This window comes from Pristis pectinata, chromosome 16, assembly GCF_009764475.1.
Source record: "Pristis pectinata isolate sPriPec2 chromosome 16, sPriPec2.1.pri, whole genome shotgun sequence".
Lineage (NCBI taxonomy): Eukaryota > Metazoa > Chordata > Chondrichthyes > Rhinopristiformes > Pristidae > Pristis > Pristis pectinata.
This window is the reverse complement of record NC_067420.1, coordinates 16,836,069-16,855,326: the sequence shown is the minus strand read 5'-3', so window position 1 is coordinate 16,855,326 and position 19,258 is coordinate 16,836,069. Positions and strand designations below refer to the sequence as shown.

At 38.1% G+C, this 19,258-nt stretch overlaps 1 protein-coding gene across 3 annotated transcripts in view; it reads right to left on the bottom strand.

The window, feature by feature from the left end:
* Positions 1–3,751: 3,751 nt before the first annotated feature.
* The window catches only part of nfatc2a (nuclear factor of activated T cells 2a), a 137,985-nt gene continuing 122,478 nt past the window's right edge, over positions 3,752–19,258 (bottom strand). For all 3 annotated transcript variants that reach the window (XM_052031460.1, XM_052031458.1, XM_052031459.1), the window contains one exon: positions 3,752–8,330. In XM_052031460.1, coding sequence (XP_051887420.1) covers positions 8,316–8,330 — 15 coding nt within the window. In that variant the 3' untranslated portion in view covers positions 3,752–8,315. The remainder of the gene's footprint in view (positions 8,331–19,258) is intronic.

The window sequence follows — 19,258 nt, the reverse complement described above, 5'->3', positions numbered from 1 at the left end:
AGGGTGGGAAGAGGTGTAGTCTGGGTAGCTGCAGGAGTCCGCAGGTTTATAGTAAATTTCAGTTGATAGTTTGTCTCCTGAGATGGAGTCAGCAAGATCTAGAAAAGGGACAGAAGCATCAAAAGCGTCAAAAGAAGGTCCAAGTGAATTTGAGAATGGGATGGAAATTAGTAGTAAAGGTGATAAAATTGCTGAGTTCTGCATGAGTGGAGGAAGCAGCATCAATGCAGTTGTTGATGTAACTGAGAAAGAGTTGGGGAGTGGTACCGGAGAAAGTTTGGAACACGTAGCCAATGAAAAGAAAGGCATAGCTGGGGCCCATGGCTACACTTTTGACTTGTAGGAAGTGAGAGGAGTCAAAGGAGAAGTTGTTCAGGGTAATAACAAGTTCAGCCAGGCATATGAGAATGTTGGTGGAGGGGAACTTTGTTGCAGAAAGAAGCAGAGGGCTTTAAGACCTTCCAGGGTAGGTATGAGGGGGTATCCAAGAACTGCCATCTGGTCTCTGCAAGGTAGGGGTCAGTCTGGCAAATGACACTGCCCTTGTCTGCGGGTTTGATGACCAGGTTGGGACAGGTGCGAAGTGAATGGAGTGCCGTATGTTTGGAGGGGGTGAAGTTAGAGTGGGTGAGGATTTGAGGCAGTTGATGTCGCAATGGCAATAGGAGATGAAAAGGTCAAGAGAGGGTTAAACGCCTGAAGTGTATATCCAAGAGGAAGGGGAGTGTTGGGGACATGAGAAGGGATTATTGGTGAGGGCTGAGCACTCCTTGCCAAAGTAAAGAGCATAGAGGCGGAGGCAATAAAAGAAGAGCTCGACATCATGATGGACCTGGGACTTGTTGAGGTGTGGGCAGAGGGATACCAAGGTAAGGCCTCAGCATCAGAGAGGGAAAGATGGGGGGGGGGGGTGGGGTGGGATGGTGAAGACCCAGCAAGGGTTGCAACTGGGGCAAGTTGAGGGGTCAGAAGAGGGAGAATAGGGTAATGGGAGAGGAGGCTTGTGGAGTGAGGTGAGGGGAGGGGGAGCTCAGGGGAAAGAGGGGAGGAGGAAGGGAGAAGTGTGGTGTAGGGGCTGGGGGTGGGATACAAGGTCAGAGTGCAATGTTTTTTTTAGCATTGCAACACAACCAGCAGCCATGTCAATCCAAAAACAAAAGTACTGTTGTGGGTTATTTAGAGAAGCACCAGAAGTTTGATTATGGGTTTAAATAGTGGAGACTAATGCTGTTTGATCCAGGTTATCACTATTTAAAAGTATGCTTCATTTTTTGCCTCTTTGCTCTATGGCACCCTGGATGCTGGCTGCTTATTCTAGAGACTACTCGTTATCAACACAGAGCATTTCATGTCCCTCTGCTGATGTTTATGATTTGAAAATACTTACCTTGGCTGCTTTTGTGGTGCTACCACTACTGTTGTTTGGCATTAGGGCAGAGGCATTGGGGAGACACCAGGCCAGAACAGAATCCACACATCAGTTGAAGATCAGCAGAACTCATTATCAAACACCTATCCTACCTCAAATGTACAGGAAACCACACTCACAGCTAGACTTCTCTCTCTCTCACACACACACACACACACACACACAGAGTCTCCCTCTGTTGAAACAATGTGCAGGAAGTTCCTGAGGCAATCCACTTGGAAAAGTGGTGCTTGGCACTATAAAGTCATTCAGTGATGAAGTATCTTTGTTGTTAGCTCATATTAGCAACTATTAGCTGAAACAAGTGAGAGCAGGTGTTAGGACATGAGATATTACTGAGAGTAAATGGTCTATAATTTGATACCACACAAGCATTGTTGTCCATCTGTGCAGTTCTCCTCAGACACCCTCTAACAGGATATGATTTTGCTCCCTTCCAAACATGCAATAGAATAAGGTGATCTTTTAGTTGCATTTCTGAAGCCTATCCTTAGTGAAAGTTTGTGCAAGTATCCTTAACGAAGTAACTAAGTAAGTTGCTCCTGATGCATTCCATCTCAGCATGAATCATGAACTGAATGCATAGCCGAGAGCATATAAGCTCCCTCAGTTTTGTCCTGGTGCATGAATTGCCCATTCCTATGGCCACCTGTCTGAGGATCTCGTCATCCAGATCTTTTGACCTAAGTAGGATGAGCAAAGTACATGTGAGTCAGTGTGTGTGTGTGTGTGTGTGTGTGTGTGTGTTGTGTGTTTGACTAGGTATGCGCAGAGGATAAAGGGATCAGGGAATAACTTCAGTGTATGTGAGTGAGTTTGAAGGGGGGAATTAATCTGTGAGCACCTGGTGTGCAAGTGTGAATCCGTGTAGGGGAATGAGGATAGTGTTTGTGGATGTGTGTGTTTGGGATGGAAGGAAAGCTGCCAGTACAGTGCCTCTGAGCTGAAACTAAACACTGTAGACATTGTTGAGAGGTTTATTCCAAGTCAGTACAATATGTGACTTTGACACTTGTGAAGCATTGGTCTGGTGTTCTTGCTGGCTCACTCTGAACAAAGATCCCCCTTCTTGCCTCCTGCCAGGGTTACCCACTCTGATCTGATGGAAGTCAGCTGTACCACCTAAGAGGACCAGAGCAAGAGTGATAAGGAATGTCCACCTCCTGCAGGATCCCCCTCAAGTCACATGCCAAACTGACTTGGAATAAACCACTATTCCTTCATGCCCTATAATTCCCCAACCAACAACATTGCAGAAGCATGTGTGCCACTTGGACTGGAACTGTTCATGGTCTCTGGTGAACACATCCTCACTCAGAGGGCACTAAGGAATGGGCAAAGCATGCTGGCCTTGCCTATTACATCCACATCCTATGAAGAAATTTTAAAAAATCAAAGTTCAATTGACTTATTTATTAAAACAGATGCTGAAATAATTTAACGATTACCTAATTTGTGGTACCCAATTAGCTGACATTACAATGATATATGTAGAGAACGGTTGATGTAGAATTCAACATGGGTTCAATGTAGAACCAAAATAAAGTCTTATTTTTTAAAAAAAATCTGTGAAATTATCATGAACTGAAGGGAATAACAGTTTAGACTTACAAACTTAGATCTTCATCTTTCGGTATGACTAGTCAAATATTCAATTACACCTCTATCGACAAGGCTTAATATTTTTTAAGGGTTTTGGTAGCAAAAGTAGTGTGTAAAATGTTAGAGTTTGTGTTAAGTGTATGTTAGTTCCATTTGTGAGGATTATGCCAGTCCATCTCACAGAGGAGCTGAATACCATTAACAACAACTTCCTGATTCCTATATTTATCTCCTCTTATGCAGAAACCACACATTATTGTGAGATTTACACAGTAATGACAATTTTGTCATCATTACAACCGCAAATTTCAGGCCAAAGTCAAAAGTGTTGTTTGAACTCTGCCTAATTAGTCCGACCTCTAACACTGTCCTCAAGCTTAATACAAATAAAGAGAAACCTTCTGCTACATTTTACACTTTTTTTTCACCTGCTTACATCAACAGCAAATAACCCAATAACATATTTTTCCTAGTCCAATGCAGCAAATGTGAAATTTCAGATTAGTAGGTTGAATTTGAGGTTCATTGTTACTTGAAATCAGTTTTTAAAAGGTAAATTTCAATCTTCCCTTGTAAAATTCAATATTTAATATCAATTATATTATGACAATGACTATAATCAACTGTATTTTCTTGTGGCAATTAATATTTCTAAAAATTAAAAACAATTCAGCCATAAATCAAGCTTTTTTTTGTTTTTTATTGATAAAATTGCACAGATCTAAGCATGGCAATGCAAAATGTTATTACAATTAGCATCAGAGTACAAAAGTTAATGATTTAATACTTTGCTTAAAGAATAAATGTCTATTTCATCAGATGCATTTAACCCCTTCTGTGCTGGTTCTTATTTTTTTAGAAAATCTTAGTAAATATATTTCTTTACATTGAATAAATGTTAAATATATATATATATTTTTAAGCAGTACTTGACTACATTGCATTAGTTCAAATCTCATTAGATCTGACACTGAAGGGATTATAAAGAGGCAGGCATATAAGCAAATAGTATCAACAATGGTTTAGAATCAGGAGCATGAAACAAAATTATTTAAAAAAAACTACATTTCTAAAATAAAATAAACAACATCATGCTTTTGGAAAACAAGAATAGATAATGAGAACTTTTTGGATACAAAGGTAAGCAGCAGAAATCTTTACATTACAAAAAATATAGTGCTGTCTTTAGAGAAGTTCTACATTCAGAAGGAATATATTGCTCTTAATCAATGGCATTACATTTAACAGTGCAAATCTTAACTTTATCACATTCTTTCTGCTATTACACATGGACCTTTATGAGTCAGCTTTCCGTAGTTGACCTTTGCTAAGAACTTTGTTGGCTCAAAACATACTTTGCTTGGTAGATCCTTAGCAAAAAAAACTAGATTTCTCTTTGAAATACTTTACAAAGATCTGTGGAAAACAGGGTTGATTTTTTTGGCATCCAGTTCTTTAATTTTTGTTTCAGTACAATGACAGGAAGGCACTGCAGCAAACCATTTAGACAACTGAGGAAAGATGCTGTTTCCTCATGTACAAATGTGGCCACCATCCACAATAAACTAATACAAAATGTCCATGCTTGTCAGTTTCTAAGTACATGCCAACTGCAGCCTTGATCATTTTAAGGGGCTGAATGTTGTTGATGGAGGGATCTTGTGCATCATTAAAAACAGAATTGAAAGAGCTTGACAAAATACAGCAATTAAAAAATGCTGGAGCTGACAATGTTCTAAAGCAAAATATAGTTCTGTAATAAACTGTACATAAATTACATAACACATACAAGAAGCTGACTCCTTTAAACATTTTCCATTTGAATCCCAATTACCATCTTTTGATATGTATTTAAATATTTGTTACAAAATAGATTTATAAACAAGAATTGAGTTATATTGCGCACTTTGAAAGAGCCAATAATACTCAACAGTATTAAAAATTCAAATATAGCAATGAATGCCACAGAAGAAGCCTGGGGCCAATTTTATACAGAATAATACATTGACCACCCAGCCTTGGAATCACAAAAGTAAATAAAGCAACTTGTACTTCAAACATGTATTAACTTGGGTTAATTTGCAAAATCTTTATAAGATTTCATTCTTGTAAATGTACACAGATGGATTGCGTAGTTTTATCCTGCCTTTCTATTTTATATATTTTATTGTTCTATTACAAATTTGGTTTTTGCTAAAAAAGAGGAATAGTTTAAAAATATAAACACTCTGAGGGTCAACAAAATAGAATTTGTTTTAAATTTACAAAGATTTTATGAAATTATGATACATTTTTTCGCCTGTAACAGTTTCAATTTGTAATATGTAGGACTTATAGGTTACTCTATGTGATTTATGAAAGGATTTACTGGTAGGAACATCCTTCCATGCATTATTTTAACTCTGATATGAAATAAGAGATCGAGATTAAATATAGATGATCAGGCAACAGCAAGCTTAAAAGCAAAAGCTAGGAGATTTGTTCTCTCCATTGTTCATAAGTAATAAGCAGGAAAAATAACTTTAAAGAAGATTCCTTGACACAGATATAATCCATGAACCAATTATCCCTCGGCAGTAAATAAATGTGATTTTTGAAAGGGGAAAGAAAATAATGTGTCTACAATGTAATATTAGAAGATGCCATCCCTATCTCTATATTCCATCACATTTAAAGACTTCTCATTTCTGATCCCTACATTACAAGCTATTTACATCAGTTGGCAGTATTCATGCTTGATTACATAATATGTGAAACACTGTCTAACAAATCATTTATAATTTGTTGTTATGGAATGAAAATATGGTAAGAAGCATTCAGAATTTAAGCAAGCTAAATATAAGTTTAATACAAAACTAAAATAAATTCATCTATATAAAAATCACAATTAGGCTTTCTACATTCAATGCATCAATAAAACATTTTGAAATCATAGATGTTGTTACTAAAGTTTACTGTACCTATTTATAAAGCAAAAGTATTTGTAGGAAGATGCACCGCTGAATGATTTCTTATGAGGCACCAGATTACAAACCAGTCCTTTTGCGTGGGGCTTCTCATAATAATTGCTTTCTTATAGGAACCAGGAATACTTATGAATCTTTTTACAGTTTAGCAAATTATAGAATACAAAAAGCCCTTTCTTTATGGAAATGTGAAATGTGAAACATTATGACACCCAAGTACTATCTCCCATCCAGTTTCATTTCAGTTATAGTACCATAAGGTTGATAATAATTTATGGCCCCACAAAATGGCAGTTAACAATAACAAGTTAATATTTATAATATCTAAATCTACTTCTGCCATGCATTTTTCCATCCCATCAGTTGGGAATATATTCAATAAGCACAGCTCCAACCGTGCAAGAAATATGAGGATAATTTAACTAGCACAGATACATGCATCTTCTGGTTCATCGTGAAGTATGACAAATGTTCTTGTAATTTTGAGTGATTGGCATGGCATCTGTGGTTGGCAACAACAAAGTGGGCCACTGGATTTACAAGATTTGAAATCAGTATGCCATCAAAAGCATTCCAAACATTGAACAGAAACATTTCAGCAACCTCAATAATAATTAATCCCAAATTCTCATTCTTTAGGCACAAAATACTCAATCTTTCCTTCGGGGAAATTCTTAATCTATCACTTAGATTGCCACTGCCAATATTAATGCCAATGTTAATGATTCCCATCCTGACTGTAACAATAATTTGTTCTAGAACCTAGGTGTCAGGAAATATATCCCAAGGATGGTGTGCAGACTTGGATGCCTCAAAATTTGCATCACCCAATTAATTAAGGGGAAAAGACTGGTTGAAGCTTTATTAATTCAAAACCATTCAGCTAAAAACGGCTACAAAAGGAATAATCCTGATACTGTGTAAGCAGTTACTAGTTATCAGGATAAAATTGCAACTACATGTCCAAGAAGAAATTAATGATAAAAATGTAAAAATATTTAACCTGCTTTATACAGCAGGTTGTGTTGTGTCTTCCAGCAAGCCTGATTAAACTCCAAACAGTGGAATTTCAGCTGGGCAGTAGAGAAGTTTTTACTCTGATCACAATATTAACTTTAAGAAATTGACAAACAACATGTACACCAGATATGTTAATATATATTTAAAATTACCTTGATTCCTTTTGAAAACATAGAAAATAGCTTCATTCTCAGACTTTATTAAAAAAAAAGTAGATTCGATTGTTACCTAGAACTGCTAACACAATGGCAGCATTTCTTGAAATAGCAAAAAGATTTTTTTTTTGTTATATATGTATGTGGTTGAACGACTATATTCTATAACAGGAAAACAAGTTATACACAGAAAAGACTTACTCTTCAAAGCTTGAGATATTAACAATTACATCTGCAATGACCTAAGATGTTGGATAAGTAAATCAACATGCATCAGTTATCAGTATTAGTTATTCTTGAATTCTACATTTGTTTTACCTTAGTCTTCTGAGATTATTTTATATCAGAGTTATATTAACAACATCCCAGAATATGTCAGAAAGAAACCTTGAGCTTCAACAGAGCATATTGATTCTAGCTGTACTCCTTAAACTGCTGGACATAAAATAACTTACTTAGTCTGATAGAAACGTTATGCTCCTGCTGATATCATTTACCAGTTACCCCTGTTCAATATAAATCAATAAATTGTTGCACAAAACTGGTAGTTGCAGCCTGGTGAATAAAATAAAAATGTATTTTGTCTGGGATGTCAAAGCAGCAGTGATGCACATTCTTGCAGTCAACCAGCTTTTTCATACCAGCACATTTCATTTTGACTTCAAGCCATGTCTATTCTGTGAACATGATTGCAAAGATACTTGTGGCCCTTGTAGTTAAAGAAGATAATAAGAAGAGCTTAAAAATAACTCAAACTTCGAGTGGAGGGGTCTAAAATTCAGTTCTTCTTTGCAAATCTGACTGGAAATGGGTGTGATCTAAATGAATAAAAGTGTACAAGTGTAAACTGAAAATACAGTTATTGGACCCAATAAATACACTGTATGAATGGAAACAATGAGGAAAATTTGTTAAGTTGAAATTGACACAGTGAAAGTTCCCATGGTGATTAGTCAGAGAAACCAACTCCTTGCCAGCATATTGTTCTGTGCAGCTGAATGTGAACCTTACAGCTGACCTATTGATACACCGAGGGTGCCACTGGAAGTGTAGAAAATTTCCAAGGTTATGCAAGGAAGTGTCCATTGTAAATTTGCTGGGTCTACGACTGGCTTCGCACAGTGACTGCAGAAAGATCTTTTCTTATAATTTCATTAACTGCAAAAAAAAGAAACATAACATTAAATTCCTTGTGTCAGCTACATAATACCAAATTGCCAAATTCACAGATTTAAAAAAATGTAACATTACAAGTAAATCGTGCACAATTCTAAGTCTCCTCTTAGAGAACATCATGTCAAAGCATTCAGTGATATGATAAGATTCCTAATCTCCTCACAAATTCAGTTAGCTAAATAAAAACACATTTCCAGGCACCTGTGTAACTTAACCAGAAATGGTAGACAATAAATTCATTAGTAAAATGGCACCTGCACAGCGACTGGGAGGTGACAATTAATGAGAAGCATGCATTTTTCAACATTCTTAATAGACAACTATCCAATTATTGCATTGACTTTTGCTTTGAGCCAGAATGTGGGCTGAAAACCACAATAAAAACATGCCTGTTCACTCATCACTGTCTAAATAAAGTGACGGTTCAGATTTAGGATCAGGATCTTACAATATTTTGTATCAGACCTGCCTGTCGGGAACCAAGAGAACCACAATGAAAAACAGATTAACATTTTTCAAAAGTACAAAATAAACAACACCCTATCTACTAATATTCTTATTGATAAGTAACTCCATTCTGAGTGTGCAATTATCTCAACTTTATTGATCCACCTTGAACTTCATATATTTGCCAAAACTGTACATGTAAAACAGAGAAACACAGAATGGACATGCACAGTATGATTCCAGAAGGTAGTGAAAGTTTTGTCTTCCATTTTGTCTAGCTCAGGCTTCAGTGTGTTTTTCTATAACTTCCTGCCCCTTGTGCTAAACAAGGAAATGATAGCTGTGAGTAAATGGAAAGTTTAGTTGCCCCCTCAAACTATTAATAACTTGAAGATGAAAAACGTGGGTGGAAGTTCTCAGATGGCCTCATTTCCTCACCTGCTGTAGGTAAACACACACAACCACAGAGACCTATTGTCAGCTCAATTACATTTTGGTATTGGGGAGTTTCAAAGAAATGGTGTGAACTTTCTGGTGCAAATTTTTCAAAACCATAATCAGTTCAAGTGGATTGCACACAATGAAAAGATTTACAAAATATTGTGGGAAGATATATGCGCTTGTTGTGGAAGTGCAACGGTGAACTTTAAAAAAATCAATATATGAAATTACTGACATTTCAATGCATGATTTATCAATGGAAATTCTCTCTTCTTATGGAGAATTAGCATTCACTAGGACAGCATAAAGTTATAGTTAATGTCATGGGGAACAAATATCAAAGTTTATTCATGGGACAACAGAGATTTTCAAAAATAATTTGTTATGTGGGACCTATGGAAAAATTATATAGAATATACAGTATAATGAGTGTCTGTACACCTTCAGGAATGATGTGTACCATGTTGTATAACTATAACTTCTGACACATCGTTGTGTTAGCCACCACTGTTATTTGAGTGTTGTTTGCCATCAATAAGGGATGCTTGGTTGGAGCCTCTGTTTTTGTTCCTTGCCTTCCTAAAAAGCAATACAAAGAAGAACCTATGGACACTGGGGAAACCAAGAATAGCTTGCTTGAAACATTGTGATGCAATAATTATTTGTTATTGGAGTAAGTTTATTGCTTCAAAATGTATCGCTGGTCCATTGTGGTAAAATGCTATGTAGTGGTATCAATGTGCTGTCCTCTGACTCCATCATGGGAATTGAATTTCCATTCCATTGACTTCAACAGAATTAAATTTCAAAGGTTGTAGACTCAGCCGACTACTATCAGGGAGATGGTACAGGAGCCTGAAGACCCACACTCAACGATTCAGAAACAGCTTCTTCACTTCTGCCATCAGATTTCTGAACAGTCCGTGAACCCATGAACACTACCTCATTATTCCCTTTTTTTGTACTATTAAGTTATTTTGTAATTCAGAGTAATTTTATGCTTTTGCACTATACTGCTGCGACAAAAGAGCTAATTTCACATCATATAAGACAGTGATAATAAACCTGATTCTGATTCAATACTATTGATACATTTACTGCTGCTGGGTATGGATAAATTTAGAGGCACAGATTGCCTATTTATAGAAGAGATGCTGCAGTCTTTACTTCTGTGGCAATAAGGATGCTTACAGGTAAATGTTCTTATTTTGCCTGGGGATTTTTAATAGCCTTTTAAGTCAATAAATGTAAGGGCATCAGGGTAGACAATTTTCTCCTATCTCAGTTCTCTGTTCATTAAACTGGTTGAAGTAAGCTAATAATTCTTTTCCTTTCTAAATTCTGTATTTGGAGATACCCCAATCTCAGCCGGAGTTTATGAGAGAAGTCAGGTGCTTCCTGCCAACAGGAAAATTAGAGGATGAGTCACTTGTAAAATCTATAGTGCTTGCTGTTCTCATTTATTAATGATCTTGGCAAAGGTATTGGAATGTCAAAAACAATTTACAATGTTTTAAATAGACAACATCACTCAGTAAACAGTTATGGATAGGCCCAAACATACAGATATTGTTGAAAGTATGTATTGATGCATGGAGACTAACTCTTAATCATTAGCTTCGTGTATTCATTCAAATTGTCCTCAAGATATTATGCCAGAAATCAAAGACCCATCAAAAATGCTAGGATACTACTAATATCTGGAACCTACCAGAAAACGGCACTGATCTGGTATGCCAGCTTGCTGATGCCTCTGGCATTTTTGAACATCTATGCCAAAATCTCCACCTGCCCTTTGGAAGGCAATCTTCTCGTGTACAAAGAGCCAGGCCCAGGGCTATCTATGCCAAACATCACAGCTTCTTTGAAAAGTGCCTAAAGGTCAGTTTCAGAGTTCTTTTACCTGCCAGTAGATTTGGAGGATTTTGCAGAGAGAACTTTGGTTGTTCCTCTCCAATGCTTTGAGGTGCCTGGTTTAGTCCATGTTCCTGAGTTGTACAGGAGGACAGGGATCATTGCTGCTCCATAGACCATGAGCATTGTGCCATGTTTGAAGTCTTGATCTTTGAATTTTCTTTTCCTCAGAGAGCCAAAGGCTGTGCTAATGTACCAGAGACAGCAGTAAATTTCATCATTGTTGAATGCCTTCATTGATAGATGGTTCCTGAGATATGGAAAGTGGTTCATGTTTTACAGGGACTCAGAAGTGGGGTATGTTTGACAGGCCAGAGGAGTGGAGGGTTTAGAACATAGAACACAGAATGGTACAGCACAGTACGGGCCCTTCGGTCCATGATGTCGTGCCGACCAAAATAAATCTACTTCACCATCAAACTAACCCTTCTCTCTGACACAGCCTACAACCCTCCATTTTTCTTACATCCATGTGCCTATCGAAGAGTCTTTTAAATGTTTCTATTGTATCAGCCTCTACCATCACCCCCAGCAGTGCGTTCCAGGCACCCACCACTCTCTGTGTAAAAAACCTACCTCTGACATCTCCCCTAAACTTTCCTTCACTCACTTTAAATGGATGTCCTCTGGTATTGGCCATTGCCGCCCTGGGGATAAGGTGCTGGCTGTCCACTCTATCTATCCCTCTCATAATCTTATACACCTCTAGCAAGTCACCTTTCATCCTTCGCCGCTCCAAAGAGAAAAGCCCTAGCTCACTCAACCTTTCCTTATAGGACATGTTCTCTAATCCAGGCAGCATCCTGTAAATCTCCTCTGCACCCTCTCTAAAGCTTCTACATTCTTCCAACAATGAGGCGACCAGAACTGAACACAGTACTCTAAGTATGGCTTAGATCAGGACTAATAGAGGAGTTCTTGAGCAGGGATCATTGGGGAAGGGGGAGCTTTAGCAGAGATTATGGATCCATGGGCAGGGGTCGGTTGAAGGATCCTTGTAGATGTTGTAGATTGGTAAAAAAAGCAATCCAGGGAATCTGGTAGAGAGGTCCAGTTGCCACACTGGTAGGGAATTGCTAATAGTGGGTGTCAATAGTCAGAATGATTGATGTTGGATGAGAGCAGATCAGTCATGGGGGAACGGTGAGGGAGGGAGATGATTGGTAGATCAATGCTGTGAGGGGAGTCGGGAGATTGCCAGTTGAGGTAACGGGTGAGAGGATCGCAAATGAGGATTGTGGGGATTGCTCCTGGGATGGTGGTGTTGGCAGTGGGGGCAGTGGGTTGGGGGCAGTGGGCTGGGAGGGGTTGTACTGTGTGCGCGAAAGAAGAGGGCCAGGTATGAAACTGTGGCAAGTCTGCAAAACGACTTCATGGTTAGCATGTATATTTTTACAATCCAAATGAGTGGAAAAGGCTTAAGTGTGGGAATCATGGAGATGGAAGATTTAAGAGAAAAAGAAAGAAAAATGGAACTGGGAGAGGGCAATGAAAAGGGAATTGTGGGGGGAGAGAGAGAGAGAGAGTAAGAGTGAGAGTTATGCAATAAGAAAAATTGTAATGGGAAGGTTTGAAGATCATGAGAGAATGGACGGTAGGAGTAATGAGTGAGCTGAATCATTTAAGAAAGAGATGGAAATATATGAGTCAGAAAAAATGCAAATAAAAGAAAGAATTTAAAAAAGTATTTATTTTTAGTATGCAGGCATCGCTGGCGTGACTGACATTTCCTACCCAGCTCTGTTTCCCAGAGAAGACAAAGAAAGGCTGGGGCTGGATGGTGGGCGATGCCCTCTTCTCAAGCCACAATTCTTTAAAATGATCTGATACAATTAAGTTGCCTGCTTGCAGTAGAATGTGATCTGGAATCACATTCACACAAGACTAGATAAGGAGAACAAGTTAGCATCCCAAAACGATATTAGTGAACCAGATGGGTTTTATGACCAACAGCTGCATCATTACTCACTTACTTGTTGATTTTAAAAACTCATTTCAAGTTCTCATACAGCCATAATGAAATCCAGTCTTGCTTCCTCTGAGTTACTAGTTCAATAAAGCAACAACTATATGACTGTAATGGGAAGGCAAAGAGGATAAATGAAAAGGTTCACATATCAACTGGATGGGGGGAAGGGTGGGGGGTTGGAAAAGAAAAAGTTGCATAAAAATTGGAAACTCGAATTTTGAAAATTGTAGTGCTAGATCGGGTTTGAAATGGATTTGTATGCACCACTTGGTTAGTAATTTAGTGAATACTCTGTATACACAATAACAAAATGTGATAGATTTTTGCGAATACGTCACTACCTATCTAAGCTTTTATCGGCAGTCCAACCAATCTGGCGCACAATCTCTCACCTGCGTAAGTATTCACATGCATCATTTCTAAACAAAAATTAACGAAAGATATTGTTAACTCCTTCCTTACAAATGAGTTAATAATATGAAATGCTGGCAAACAGCTGATATACATGATGTCACGTGCATTAGCCCTACAGTAGTAAAAGGCAATAGGCAAATTCTATGCAAAAAAGCTTTAGCTAAAAATTTGCACCAGTTGTAAAAACTTTTCTCCTGATGAGATTAAGCTGTACAAACACCACTTCTTTCCTTGAATACTATGCACTTCCTGTAGAGCAATGTATTCAGCAGTAAAATGATGGGATGATCAGTGATTACACAAAGGGAACTTGCCTCAGTCTGACACTCTGGACAGCTTCAGTGTTGCCATCCACTCCGTGTTTCTTCCTGTGACAACTGTGTTAGTTTTTTTAAAAAATGCAATCAATAGCCTTGAATTTGCAGCAGCAACAACATAGTGTCTCCTCACAGCCTCTACCTCAACAAACCATGATACATGAGCAACTACACCCACTCGTACATCTTATATCTCCTTGTCTATGCTGCCTCTCAGTGTGTCCTCCTCATTCCAATTCCCCCACTTATTTCCCTGTAACCTATTCTCTCTCACGTGATCCTGGCACACGGCAGACTGTCTTATGGATGGAAATGCTTTTGAACTATGAGTTCAGAATTTTGAACCTTTAAATAGATGACTTCTATGAGCAATTGTATCAGGAATTAAGATTTGAATTGGTAGATATGTTGCTTTGGCAGAGTTCACACTTGAACACTTAACATTGCAGCAACAACCAACCTGCTGAAAGAACTCAGCAGGTCAAGCAGCATCTGTGGGAGGAAAGGTATTGTCGACGTATTGGGTCAAAAGCCTGCTTAACATTGTACTTCCTCTTAAAAATCACAGGCAGACAACTCTTGTTCTGGAAGATACACATAAATTTTGATGATGGGAAATTTATCTCATGTTGTTAGAGCAGGAATTAGTTTTTGTTTAATTTAATACATGTTGCATAATCTTTCTTGGATCATTTTAAAGAAAAAGTCTTATAGTGAAAACAGAACATGCTGGAAACACTCTACAGATGAGCCAGAGTCTGTGGAGAGAACAAGTAGTTGACATTGCAAACTGATACCCTTCTTCACACCACTTGCTCCACATAGGCCTGTTACACATTCACTGCACTAAAACAGGCATTAGGCCAACTAGTCAATATCATTGTTTGTGCTCTCCAAGAGCCTTTCTCTCACTTTTCTTTATTGGGCTTTACAGCCACTTACTGTGTTGTAATCGAGGGCTAACCAACCATTGTTTTTGTTTCCAGATTTCCTGTTTTCATTTCCAATATTTCCAGTACAGCATCTCATTTGACTTCATTTTAAAGTGAATTGCAATCAGGAAGTGCAGAAGTAACACAAATTCTCTTGAATGACTTCAGTTTTAGGAATGGTTTAGATCACATCTTCAACCAAAAATAATCTTCATCGTCTATGCTATCAACCAAAACAATCTTCATCACTGCTGGGTCAAAATCCTTAACCATTTACTCAACTGCACTGTAAGAGTACATTTCTTTTTCTTTGTAGACAGTCCCTTGTGATGAAGGATGACTTGCTTCCACTCTGATTTTTTTGATTTCTGACGTGAATGAGGAGGCCAATGTGGACATCGTAGATCCTTCCACAGATGTGGCAGAAGGGGCCTGAGGGAATGGGTGGGTGGGTAGTTTGTGAGGTGAATCCACTTCTTCCACCGTTTACGCTGGGATTCCTTCTACTCCTGATGCATGGACACGATACCGTTGCAAATAATTTTTCTTTACTTTGAGCCATCATTGGCCAGGAGTTCCTAGGAATCAGTGGGGATGTTACATTTTTTTTCAAGAAGGCTTTGAGAACATCCTTGCGTTATTTTGCTCTGGCCACCTGGTAATCTCCTTCTCTGACAAAGCATGCAAATGATGTGACTGCCCAAGGTAACTCACTGAGTGAAATAAGAGCCTCATTGCTGGGGATGGTAACCTGTGAGAGGGCAATGAAGTTGCTTCAATTATCCTGTGAGGATTTTGCAGACAGAGTTTGTGGTATCTCTCCAGAATTTTGGTAGTCCACGTCTCAAAAGTGTATAGGAAAGCAGGGGTTCACTGACTATCAGCTTTATGCTGGGTTTGAGGTCTTGATCTCAAAACACTCTTTTCCAATGTCGAATTACATGATCAATGTCTGCCTTTGCTGCTGAGATATAGGATGTGGTCCACCTTTTCCAGAATCTTGCCATGAATGTCAATTTTCGAAGGGTGACATGCAGTAGAAACAGGTTGCTGGAAGATTCACTTTGCAGCTGTTGGGTGTAAGGCCCATTCCCTTGTCTGTTTCAGTGAACATCCAATGATGATTTGGAGCTTGGCCCCCAAGCATGAGCAAATGCAAGAGTTGTCTGCATACAAAGTGGATTACTTTGACTACATGACTGCAGTGGTTCGAATAAAACCCTCATCATCCACCTCTCAAGGGCAATCTGGAGTTAGAAATAAATGACAGTGATGCGTTTTTCCTAAAGAATGATATCTACTCCTAACCAGGGAAAAATGACTGCTGATATGTTTTATGAAAATATGAAACTCAGAAGTAATAGTGTACTGTCACTCCCTTGCATGGTTTAGGTTCACTAAAGACAAACACAAAGGCTTTGTTTGTCTTTGTAGGTCATGTGAATAGATTGTAGACCTCAATGCTCTCACACAAACATTAGATTCATGATCCCATTTATTTGCATATTAAGTCTCATGTAGAATTATAGAATTGTTTACAGCATAGAAGGAAGCCTATCGAGCATACGTCAACTCCTAGCAATCCCACCAGCCCCATTGCCCCTGCTGTTTTCCCATAATGCTGCATGTTACCTTCTCTTACCTATCAATCAAATTCCCTTTTGAAAACCCTAAATGACACTTTCCTCCACCCCTATAGTCAGTGAGTTTCAGATTATAACTACTTTTTGTATTAAAAAATGTTTTACCTCACAGCTTCTTTCTATCTATTGATCAAACCTTGAAATCTGTAATCCTTAATCTTAACCAGTTGCTACAGAAACAGCTTTCCTCTATTTACCCTATGAAAATCAGCCATGACCTTCTTCACCTCTGTCAAATTTAATCTCAAATCTTCCTTACTTCTAGAAGAACAATCCCAGCTTCTCCAGTCTAACTTAAAGGTGAAACTTCTCATCCCTGGAACCAGTCCAATAAATCATTTCTGCACCCTTTCTGAGACCTTTTATATAAGTTCAATATAACTTCCCTGCTCTTGCACTTCAAGTCTTTGTCTATGAACCCCAGGTCCTAAATGCATATTAAGAATATCAAGCAAAAAGATATGAAATATTAGTGCACATAAGACTGAATTCAAAGCTGGAATACCAATGCTAAAGGGGTAAAAGTGGTCCTTGGTCCTCATTATGTACAACCCTATGTTAGAGAAAGCTGTAACTGCGATGCTGCACCAAGCATAGCTTGATGTCAGGCCTACTGTGGTAGTTTCGTGGTACAGCACCTTACCTGGTATGGCAGTGCAGAGGGCTCATTTTACCGGTTTACTTCTTGTTACTTCTAACTGGTCTTGTAATTTTTCACCAAATCATAAAGTTCACAGAATGCGTAACAGAATGTTCTGGATGGAACTTTATTTTCACTGACTGAATTTTAAAACAGTTGCTCCTGTTCCACTACTATTGTTCTGCACCAAGCATGAAATTATTTTGACAAGAATTGTGAAAAACTATACAGAATTTGTGTAAAATCATGGAAGTAGTGAATTAAAAACAATGAAGCTCTCCAATTTATTTCCTCATCTATAGCTGCTAAAACATACAGAGACTTTTAAAATGGTAAAGCTTTCACATCTTCTGCCACAGAGTGCGAACAGCAGTTAAAACCAACAGTACTTATTTTAAGCTTCTGTGGTATTTTAGCAAATAAATAATTTATCTGAACACTTCACCAGTTACTTTAAATTGTACAATAATGCTGAAAGTTAAAACTTGATGTGAGACTTCCTGTACTGTTGGTTGGGGAAAGGGTTTTATTGCTTATCAGTCCCTTATCTGATGTAGATAGATTCTGCCTACACTAAAAAAATTCAGTATAGATTTGTGTCAAATAGTGATGCAAGCAAGCACAATCCAAAACAAGACGTTAGATAAGGACTTTCCCTTCACTATGATGACCGACTGCTCTAACTTTTAAAACGCTGTTTTAATTTTAGGAACTTTCCACTTCTGTGGCTACAGATTGTCAGAACTATTCTATAATTATACAGCCTGTTCAGTTTACTGATTAATGGTTGGCTTAGAGGCAGACTTTATTCTGCAGTAATTGCTACAGCAACATCTCCCAGACACATTGTAGAAAATTATTTTTTTTCAAATATTAAAGTTCTAATCTTTAACTGCTGTTCATTACAACAAACAAAACACAAAGGTTTGAAGACTAGGATTGTGTTAAGCAGTTGATTAGATACAGTGCTCCTTTCTAGTTTGATTTAAAACTGGTAAACCAAAACCTTAAGTTAGACCAGATTTATAAAGTGAAATAAAGAATCTGCAACTGAAGTACATTTCATGCTTGAGTTAATTTGTTGTAGAAAACTAATCAAGTCCTATTTTCATGAATTAATACAAAAATTAAAATTACTCCATCCCTGGAGATATATGTTACTTCAATATTTACAAACAATAAAATGTTATCACGCCTGCATTATTTGCATTACTACAATTAAATTTGAATCCAATGCAGGTTGTTAAGAAATCATGCAAATCTAGAAATCCATTTGGATCCAGTTAAAGTGACTTCATCATTTGGTTTCATTACTTTTTGGGAAAAGAGACTGATCTTGCCAGACACTTACATCCTGCCCTATACAAGTGAAAGCTACACACTCTACCCCTAAGGAGGAACAATTAATCAGAGAACAGTAATCACCTCTTTGGCTGGGGTGGCAAGAAAGGACAGCAAGTACACTGTTTCCCTTCTTTCCCAGGGGAACAATTACCTGGAAACTGGAGTGGAGGCAATTTACTTATGCCTGCTTCTTGAGCTTTAATTGCACAAAGTGAACAATTAAAGGTGCATTTTGTAGTGCATTTCCTAGTGAAACACTGTCCAATGGATTGGTTACTTCCTGGCTCTATTTACCCTAACACCAATGTCATTTCCCGGATTGTATTTTGAGCATGTAATGACGTCTTCAACGCACACAGCTTGTTTTGTTTGTTCAATGGAAGAAATTTAATTAAAAAGCCAAGGTTTATGACCTGTGTTAGTAACACACAGCTCACCAAAGAGTACACCACAATGGAAACAGTGAAAACTGTCTGACAAAGGGCCATCATGGGAAATCATCTTTAAGGCATCACCTTTAGGGCAGGCATGGTAGTGTAGCAGTTAGTGCAACACTATTACAGCACCAGTGACCGGGGTTCAATTCCGGCCGCTGTCTGTAAGGAGTTTGTACGTTCTCCCCGTGACTGTGTGGGTTTCCTCCAGGTGCTCCGGTTTCCTCCTACATTCCAAAGACGTACGGGTTAGGAAGTTGTGGGCATGCCATATTGGCGCTGGAAGCGTGGCGACACTTGCAGGCTGCCCCCAGAAAACTCTACACAAAAGGTGCATTTCACTGTGCGTTTCGATGTACATGTGACTAATAAAGAAATCTTAGTTATTGAAGATTGTTTACCATGCCTGGATAGG